Source organism: Ostrinia nubilalis, chromosome 22, assembly GCF_963855985.1.
Source record: "Ostrinia nubilalis chromosome 22, ilOstNubi1.1, whole genome shotgun sequence".
Classification (NCBI taxonomy): domain Eukaryota; kingdom Metazoa; phylum Arthropoda; class Insecta; order Lepidoptera; family Crambidae; genus Ostrinia; species Ostrinia nubilalis.
In genome coordinates this window covers 10,437,177-10,447,714 of record NC_087109.1, presented here as the reverse complement: position 1 = coordinate 10,447,714, position 10,538 = coordinate 10,437,177, and the positions used below count along the sequence as shown (strand labels likewise).

Sequence of the window (10,538 nt, the reverse complement as noted above, 5' to 3'; positions counted from 1 at the left end):
GTAATCTGTGACTGTCACTGTCACTGTCCTTTTGACGTGCGCCCATTTCCAAAACAACACATGTTTTGCACGTATTTGTTTTGTGATAGTTAATTTTGTGGTGTTACTTCCAAATACTCCAAAATGGTATTGTTTCTTGTCACTCACTGGTATCTAATTTCCTATTTCTGATAATTTTACTGTAACAAACATTGTCTTTTGCAGCCTAAAGCTAAGAAGAAGTTCATCGATCGCAAAAAGGCTGTAACTTTCAATTTAGTGCATCGTTCACAACGTGATCCCCTCGCCGCGGATGAATCAGCACCACAGAGGGTTCTGGTGCCAGTAAATGCTGCAGTTCCTCCGAGAAAAGAGAAAGATCCAGTAAGTAACCTAACCTCTAAAATTTTTACATCAACTCACTCTCTCCTTTCTTACTAGCCTAGTATCCTAATAACTTACAAGTATACGCCTATTAACACTTTGTAGGCTCTCCTTTGGCTTATACTATAGCTAAAACCTCTTCTAAATACTCAACACAAATATTAAAAACAAATGCTTGGTATTTTTACTAAAACAAATAATTTGCTAAATCACACGAGAATACACAAAATTATAGACTAACAATATTTAAAATCAATTTCATTTTTGGAAGACAACTTCATTTTTTACCCCAACTGTATGTTTTAAAACTAATTTTCCAGGATTTGACTCCAGAACAGCGGAAGGAAGAGCAGCAAAAATATGGCATCTTCTTTGATGATGACTACAACTACTTGCAGCATCTCAAAGACACCAGAGAAGTCACCATGGTCATGCAGCCTGTAAGTTTTAGTTCAACTTTCTTTAAATTTTTTTACAGCAGCAACAACTCTTAGAATACAATAAACAAAGTTAAGAACAAAATTTCCATTCCTATGCACTTTACTGAGGCTTCCAGTGTTAAAAGTATTGTGAAGTTATGTTTGATTCAACTAATAGACCCGATGAAAAACTTGGTATTTTACCATCATTCTCAAAGACTTACTAATAACATCCTACTAATATTATAAATATGAATTTTTGTATATCTGGATGTTTGTTACAGTGTTACTCTTTCACGCAAAAACTACTGAACGGATTTTGATGAAACTTTACAGTATTATTGTTTATAATCCAGAATAACATATAGACGATTTGTGACAAACTAAATTTCACGCGGGTGAAGCCCCGGGCAAAAGCTAGTTGTTTATAACCCAGAATAACATATAGGCTATAATTTATGCCAATCTGTGGCACTAAATTTCACGCGGCTAAAGTCGCAAGCAAAAGCTAGTAGTCTATAAAGTTAGGCCTTTTCAAGTGAATAAAATTCAACTAAACTTTAATTTAATATAATTACAGAAAACAGTTCACAAAAGGAGACCAAAAGCAGTCACAAGTGAGAACCCAGAGGACTTTGATGATGAGGATGATGAAGAGAAACCAGCCAAGTCTGTTGCAGGAACACTTCAACTGCCCAGCTCGGTGTTTGCTTCGGAAGTCGAGGAGGATGTGGGATTGCTGAACAAGGCTGCTACACAAGGTATTTGCCACTTTAAATTATTGTTTACTACCATAGTTTGGACTAAGCAGTGAACTCTAAAGACAAGGGCTGCCACAATAGATCAAACCTGGTCGAGCTGGCGCAAATGAAGGCCCAAAACCAATAATAATAATAATAATAGTTTGTCAAACCTTAACTTCGAACTCCTCTTATGTTCTTCTGATTAATTTCGTTGCGGGTCCAATGACAGTATAACTTTCCCCCGGGACACACTTAACCTTCACTGGTTGGGTTATTGGCGGTCAAGCTGTAGATCCTGGCTACACAGGAGTTGCAGTGGTGGGAACGAGAGGAAGGAATAGTCCCGTACCATAGTTTGTAGGATTTATCCCAGGCATGCACAAAGAAAAAGTATTGATGGGAATATTGGCACTCAAAAATATAATAAGCTTATTTTCAAATTGATTTTCTTAGATGTCATTTGGCTGAAACGAAATACCTATATTGATTTGTAAAAACAAAACCTACATGCTTAGAAAAGTGAACTGAACTGGGTATTGCTCGAAACTCTATAGAGCAACATTTATTATTATTGTACTATTTATTTCTTTTTAGGTCTCTGCCTGGAGTTGGATCCTGAGGTGGTGGCAGCCCTGGATGAAGACTTTGACTTTGAGGACCCTGACAATCAGTTGGAAGACAACTTCATTGAACTGGCTATGGGTGAAGGTATGTTTGGATTTTATTTTATGTTTTTGGATAATTTCTTTTGAATGACAACCATCTGGTTAAAAAATATATTTTTATAATGTATCCCCTTTTGTTCATTGCTATGCCTTTCTAGTTGCATGCATGTTATTTATTTAGTACACAGTTGCATATGTTAAACGTTAGCCGCATGTAACGCAATTTGTGAATAAATTAATAAAACTAATAAATAATTCTTATCTCTATATTGCTGTCGCGCTCGCACACTCACTGCGGGCGCGCGTCGCACAGTCGCGACAGCAATATAATTACGCGCGAGCGATAAGGATGGGTAGCTTGGGGTCATTGGACGAAATGCGACTGGACTTTAATAACATTTTTTTATAGAATATTATAAACATACAATCACTTATACTCGGAATTATAATTCGATTCCACATTTGACAATTTCAGTGTTGCAACGTTATGACAAGTACTAAATAGTGACGTTGCGAAATTATTCGATATGGAAATGGAATATTTCCGGATCGATTCTTCTCGTTTATAATTTTACTCTAGTAAACTAAGTATATCAGGAAATTAAATATTTCTGAACAGATAATTTAGTTTTGACGATTAACTAACGATCTGAGACTTTTCTTTTATAATTGTGTGTGTAATAAATAAATAAATGTCATCATGAAGGAATCAATAATTTAGCCTTTAATTGGCACACACACTGATTGTTTATCGATTTTTGTGTACACATCACTACATTATTATATGTGGTATCATTATTTCACAAAATGACAGTAGCTAATGTCAAATGTGGAATCTAATTATAATTCCGACTTTAGTATTTATAATACTATGCATAGGAGGAGATGGTGACTTTGACGGTGAAGATGAAGATGACGAGGACGGCGACAGCGTGTCAGACGGCGATGACTCCGACAAAGCGTTCGCTTCGGACCTCGATTCTGATGATGACAGCGATCAGGTAAGTAATTTAGCTCTACAGGCTTGGTACATAACTGATTTAAAAAAGGAGAGATTATTATTTCTTTATAAATCAGATATTTATAAACAAAAGAGGATCAGATCAGATACAGTCAGATACTACAGTTCACAGTAAATAAATAAATAAATAAAGTTTATTTCGGTAACTTCTACACATTTTTAATTACAAGTATTTGGGGCTTCCTATTAAGCCACCAGTTTTGCTTGTATTAGGAAGCTCCTCTCTTGTATAGTAAAATTACAAAATAAGTGATACGTTTAGTAAAAGTATTGGTGCTATAACTTCTTATTTACCCAAAATAAATAAATAACTACAGTGTTAAAATTATTTTAAGTTTTATTTTGAACACTGATTTTATTTCAAATTATGTATCGCTGTTGGTTTTTATAAATAAATAAATAAGCTGTAATGAACCATACATAATTTAAACATAGTTTGTATGATTTACTTTAAAGAACTAATTGTGATTAGTGCCAGTTTCTCTATCATCTTTGAATTTTATTCCAGCCCCGACAAAGAGGCAAGATGGCCTCATGGGATGACAAGGACGACACCAAGTCTCGCTTCTCACAGTACTCGATGTCGTCAAGCGTGATCCGCCGCAACCAGGGCCTGTCGCTACTGGATAACCGGTTTGAAAGGGTATGTACTTTGAATTTATGCTTATTAGCCTAGTGGTAAGATCTGTCTTAAAGCCAGAGGTCCCAGGTTCGATTCCCAGTGGGGGCAAAATGGTCTGCTGAATTTGGACGATAGGATTTTAGTCGGTATCCTTCCGTTTGGCCAAATTACTTTTCGCCAAATTTCACTTCGCAAACAACTTATCGCCAAAGTTTCATTTCCCAAATGAACTTTTAGCAACTGTACTTTTCGCAACTAATTCATTTGGTCAAATTATCATTTGGCCAAATTTTACTTGGCAAATGTTTATATAGCAAATGTTTTATGTTGCCAAATATTATATCCCAAATAATTTGTTTGGTCAAATTGACACTTCACATACTTACCCACCGTTACCCACAAATCAAAGCATAAGGCACATGATCATGGTTTCCACAATAATTTTATGTAAAACATTGCAGAAAATAGTATGGTCGCAAAAAGTAGGTATTGCAGAAAATAGTAGGTTAGGTTAGGTTAGAACAGTGACCCTTAATGAAGCGTGCCGCGGCAGCGGCCGCCGAGCGCTAGAATCACCTCTATTGTTATTGAATCATTTGGAAATTTCGATACAAAGAATGAAATAAGGAAATTAATGTAGAACAAATTTACCTATATTAACTCCCCACTAAACAAAATAATAATAATATAAACACAAGCTAATTTGAATACCATTCTATGCACCAATCAAATTATTTTGTAAATAGTTTATCGTGAAATATTTTTGCCTAATGAAACATTTGGCAAACCATACTTTGCCAAACAATAATTTGCTAAACAATAATATGCCAAAAAAAACATTTGCGAATTAAAAGTTTGCAATAAGTTGCTTTGCCAAATGAGAATTTGCCAAATGAAAATTTGCGAAACGTTGTTTGCGATGTGATAATTTGGGAAACGTTTTTTGGCCAAACATTAGTAATCCATTTTAGTCCACCTGCCTTAAGCCCAGAGGGTCCCGGGTTCGATTCCCAGTGGGGGCAAAATGGTCTGCTGAATTTAGACGATAGTATTTTAGTCCACCTGCCTTAAGCCCAGAGGTCCCGGGTTCAATTCCCAGTGGGGGCAGATTTTTCTGTTCGCTTTGGTTAATGGCAGGGCTATTCTACGTCCACTTGGCTAGCTACTACCAGATAGCCAGTTCTGTGGTTAATGAATCAGGGTGAAGCTCGCTTCCACTTTCGGCCTGATGACGGATTAGCAAGCTGAAGTGGCAATGGGCAGGGCACATAGTACGCAGAACTGACGGCCGATGGGGCAGCAAGGTTCTGGAGTGGAGGCCGCGTACCGGAAAACGCAGCGTGGGACGTCCACCCACAAGGTGGACCGACGACATCATAAAGGTAGCAGGAAGGCGCTGGACGCAGGCCGCTACCAATCGGGCAACATGGAAAGCATTCCCTTCTGACCCACCGCACTACTAAACCACACTACCAGTAGTGTCGTGGGGAATATTTTTTCCCTTCTACACTACCAAGCCAGTAGTGTCGTGGGTAATTTTTAATGGCCTTACATCTTCATTCCCATCGACACTACTACCATAACTAAATGTAAAAATTGAAAAATTTTGGATTGTTTTGTAATAAACTATGTCTATAATTATGCAACCCTAACCTCTGTGCAATTTTGCAGTTTGACGGAATTTACTGAAAATAAAATATTACCTAAAAGGGCTTATACATGTTACGGTAAATGTACAAGTAAAGCGCTTTCAAATGATACCAAACACGGCATATTTATCTTAACTTTATTTTTTTACTCTGTATGGTTTGTCCGCTAGAGGGCGCCACATTAGATTTTGTGAAACCCCATATAGCCTATAACCAGCGGACAATTAAGACGCTTCTAATGATATGTCATTTGTCGAATTCTGATAAGTAGTTTAGAAGTTACGAGGGAACAGATGAACATAACTACATACATAGCCTGTCAAAATCATAACCCTCCTTTTGCTTTGCCGTAGTCGGGTAAAAATAATTTAATTTTTGTTTTTCTTTCACGCAAAGTTATAGAGGTATACGGTATACCTAAGCCCTTTTAGGTAATATTTTATTTTTAGTAAATTCCGTCAAACTGCAAATTTGCACAGAGGTTAGGGTTGCATATAAACATAATTTATTACAAAACCATCCAAAATTTTACAAATTTTACATTTAGTTATGGTAGTAGTGTCGATGGGAATGAAGATGTATGATACCCACGACACTACTGGCTTGGTAGTGCAGAAGGGAAAAAATATTCCCCACGACACTACTGGTAGTGTGGTTTGGTAGTGCGGTGGGTCAGAAGGGGAAAGCATTGGGGGAGGCCTATGTTCAGCAGTGGACGTCCTATGGCTGAGTTGATGATGATAATGATCATGAAAATCACCCTTGAAAAGGAATCTGACAATAGTGACTGAGTTTCTTGCGCTGCTTCTTCTCAGCACTGGCCCATTTATTGTCCCGTAGCAGTGGTAGGGTTAATATTGGGACGTGTAAAAGTGCTTTTTAAAAGCCTATTTATTTATTTATTTATTAGGTACACCAACAAAGTCACATACATAGTTATTTGCAAAAATAATGAGTTTTAAGGGTTTTTTATGAATTTATATTTGCAGATGTTCGCGGAATACGACGACACAGAGCTTGGTGCTTTAGACCTGGAAGAGATCGAAGGCTTTATGCCTGACACCCATGATATGCTGCTGCGAGCAGCCGAGGACTTCGACCAGTCCAGGAAGCGGTACCAGCTCGATAAGGAGAAGGAGATAGCCAGGTGAGAGAGATGGAGATAGTTTGTCAGTTTCCTTCGTTTCAGCTGACGTCTACTGCTGGATATAGGCTAGGATTTCCACAAGATCGTCGGTCCACCTAGTCCTGCCCACGTTCTCCGGCCCGTGATCGCCCCTCGAGAACTTTTCTCCCCCAGCGGCCATCAACTCTACGAGCTATGTGTCCCGCCTGCAACTTTGATTTATTTATACACATATACATCTATACTTACTAATATTATAAAGAGGTAAAGTTTGTGTGTTTGTATATTTGTTAAATTGTAAGGGGTAATCTCGGGATCTGTTGAACCGATTTTAAAAATTCTTTCACCAATAGAAAGCCACATTATTGCTGAGTGTCATAGGTTAATGTATAAAAAACCCAAAAATTCCACGCGGGCGAAGCCGCGGGCGGAAAGTTTGTTTACTATAATTAGAGACAGACCCAATGCAATAGTAATACCATGCCATATAATGTGAACGCAAACTGTTTAATGCGACCATTTTTATGAAGTACATGATTACTTATTCTAGCAGAGCAGAATAAAACCACTCTTCTCATGATGATGTTTTTTATGTTGTATTGAACTCTATTCCCAAAGTACATAGATTACAGAAATGCCATAGTATAAAAATTATTTAAATTGAACCTTATTCCCAGGATACAAAGGCTACAAGAGATATCAGAGGAGTCCGAAGACGACCTGGTGACTATGGAAGTGGAGCCCAAAGAAAAGTGGGACTGCGAGACTATTCTATCAACTTACTCCAACTTGTACAACCATCCTAAACTCATTGAGGAACCTAAGGTAAGGTTGTCTTCCTAAATGAAGTTTTGCTAATTAATTTTGAACTTTATACAGGGTGTTAGGTAAATGGGTATATGAGCCGACACTAGCCTATGTTAACATGGTCATATAAATGGTATGGTGAAGTCAGAAATTTGATATCATCATTTTAATTTTTTTAATTTTCATACAAAATAAATTTTATAAAATCCGATTTGTATGAAAATTAAAATAATTGAAATGAAGATATCAATTTTCTCAAAGGCCTCCCCCAAGGTTTTCCACTACGTACAGAAGTTTAACTTCGCGAAGGTATTTAAAAAAATGTAAGCTTAATGTCATTAAAAATATGGTGTAATTTAGCTTGTCTCAAGAGTCAAGCACCATTTTGTTGACAAACGTCAGTGATCGGCACTGCGCCGAAGCTATAGGGCTGACTTCGGTAAAATGATGTGACGTGAGGTGCCAAACTGCGGAAAATGGCGGAGGAAATACATGATTTAGCATGAATTATCATGAATAATATTAACTACTTATTTACCTGTCAGTGTCTTGAGGCAACTTAAAAAAGTACATTCTGTGAATGATTAAAATAATTGAAATGAAGATATCAATTTTCTGACTTCACCATATCTTTTATATGACCGTGTTAACATGGGCTAGTGTCGGCTCATATACCCATTTACCTAACACCCTGTATACTATTATAGTCTGGTCGCCGAACACGTAGAATTTTGTCCAATGACCCAAAGCTACCCATCCTTATCGCTCGCGCGTAATTATATTGCTGTCGCGACTGAGCGACGCGCGCCCGCAGTGAGTTTGCGAGCGCGACAGCAACATAATTACGCGCGAGCGATAAGGATGGGTAGCTTGGGGTCATTGGACAAAATTCTACGTGCTCGGAGACCGGGCTTTATAAGTCTAGCGCTCAACTCAGACAGAGCCTGAGGAGTGGAAGCGGCACAGGAGGGTGTTTTGTAACGTCAAACGTCAGTGAGACTGCAGATCTCCTTATGATATACAGGGTGGAAGCGATAAGTGATCTCACTCGATTATTTCTAAACTATACCGAAAAACATATTACCGATCCTGAAAGTGCTTCACGAGCTCTTTCAAACGATATCAGTAATAGGTTACAGAATTAACTGGATCCATCCGAAAATTCAATGTTTTCACCTCCATACTAAATGTATGCCACTATACCAGCCATACAATATTAGAAGTGTTTTTTTTATTTCAGGATCAGTAACCAGTTTTTGGATACCTTGTATAGTTTAGAAATAAGCAAGTGAGATCACTTATCGTTTCCACCCTGTATGCTCTATCACGTCATAGTAATTATGTCAATGTCACCACTTCCGACACTTGGAATACCTCAGGCACTGACTGAGTTAACCGCAAGATCTATACTTTGTACATTAGATAGTAATCATATTGGAACAGACAATTAAATTGTGGTCCAAAAACTTCCTAAAGCCAAATTCACACTCATCTTTTTAATTCCCAGAAGCCCAAAAAGATCCGAATCAACGTAAAGACGGGCATGCCCAAAGACGTACTTGGCAACGACAACAAACTCACGATCAAGTCTTTGGCCAAGTTCAACGCACAGAACGAAGATTCAGACAGTGTTAGCGATGACGATGGAAGAACGCACGCCGAGTCTGTGCTTAGCACTTTGAGCGTACTGTCTATAAGGTGAGAATATCTAAATAACATTTTCATGTAAATGTGTTGTGTCTAATTACTTTAGAATGGAATATTGAGGGTTTTACTATTATGTGCAGTCAGCGTCCAATAATTCGTCGTTTGTTAGTCGTATACCTCGAAATCAAAAAATCCTTGTAGCTTTTCACCTATTCGCATTTCGCCGCGATATCAAAATTTCTGAATAGATTTTTATTCTTGTAGTATAATTTTTGATCGCTAATTACAATTGTCTAAAAAATTCATAGAAGATTTACTTTCCTGCCGGACTGAGGAATATGCACATAAATTACCATCCTTTTTTACAAAGCGAGACGCTCTGTATCGAAATCGAAAAAGGCACACTGGAAATTGTACTTTTCGAACCACTGCTGATGTAATTTCAGAGCACTTAGCTACTGTTGTAAAAATCTGTTAAAAATATAATGCTAGTAACAAAATATACTACCGATATTACACGCTACAACAAAAAACGCTATCACGGTGAAATGCGAATAGGTGAAAAGCTACAAGGATTTTTTGATTTCGAGGTATACGACTAACAAACGTAATTCGTGATACCCAAAGTAGCCAAAATTCTCAACACGTCTTTGTTACAATTGGAATAAGGTTGAATAAGGTTGCGTTATCAACTTCTTGGTCACTTTGGGTGTCACGAACTATTTGACTACTACTTACTATGGTAGACTGTATGGTATGGTAGACTGTACGTAAGGAATATTCCAGGTATGACTCCCCAAAACTAAATGGGAACACTCCTGGAAAAGTTCCCAAGAATGGCACATTGCTACATAAGAATTTTCAGTTGCAGTTTAATTTATTTTGAAAATGTTTATCGCACGTTTCCACTTCAGTAATTCATTAAAATATAACGTTCATAATATTTTTTCTGATTCTTTTATTTACTTTGCATAGGTAAATGTAACATAATAAAACCTATTTTTATTCCAGACCCAAAGACGAAAGCGCAGAAGAGAAGAAAGAACGAAAGCGCCTCCTCAAAGAATACAGAAAGGAAAGACGGATAGAGAAGAAGGCGAACAAAGAAGCGTTCAAAGAAGAAAAGAAACGCCAGGAGAAGATCATGATGAATAACAGAAATAACATTCAAGGGAATAAAATATGTTAAAACTGTTGTATCTTGTATATCTGTCGCAGTCGGATTGTATAATCCGCCGTTTTACATTACCACTAGGCATTTTACATTACAGCTCTGTTTTGTAATACGGCGGTTCAACGTTTAGGCGGATTGTCATTGCGATACGTTCTTCAATACGGCGGCCCACGTTTAGCCGCATCGTACTACTATTTAGATTGTAGGGTGACCATACTTACAAAATAAAACTATGTTTAATGAAAATAAATTTTAATAAGACAGATTTTAAGAATTATTATCTTCGTTACTGTATACTAAAT

The 10,538-nt window shown here is 37.4% G+C and overlaps 1 protein-coding gene across 1 annotated transcript; it reads left to right on the top strand.

Moving 5' to 3' along the window:
- The first annotated feature begins 16 nt into the window (after positions 1-16).
- On the top strand, positions 17-10,501 carry LOC135082928 (protein LTV1 homolog). The gene is made up of 11 exons (XM_063977694.1): positions 17-126; positions 205-363; positions 684-803; positions 1,363-1,543; positions 2,120-2,233; positions 3,070-3,191; positions 3,720-3,854; positions 6,472-6,629; positions 7,286-7,433; positions 8,923-9,113; positions 10,074-10,501. The coding sequence occupies exons 1-11, from the start codon at positions 124-126 to the stop codon at positions 10,249-10,251; spliced, it is 1,509 nt and encodes a 502-aa protein (XP_063833764.1). The 5' UTR covers positions 17-123; the 3' UTR covers positions 10,252-10,501.
- The last annotated feature ends 37 nt before the right edge of the window (positions 10,502-10,538 follow it).

Excerpts from the sequence above, each read along its gene's own strand:
- LOC135082928 (XM_063977694.1), top strand. Across the intron at positions 364-683 it reads CGAGAAAAGAGAAAGATCCA|GATTTGACTCCAGAACAGCG; the intron begins GTAAGTAACCTA and ends CTAATTTTCCAG. Across the intron at positions 1,544-2,119 it reads GAACAAGGCTGCTACACAAG|GTCTCTGCCTGGAGTTGGAT; the intron begins GTATTTGCCACT and ends ATTTCTTTTTAG.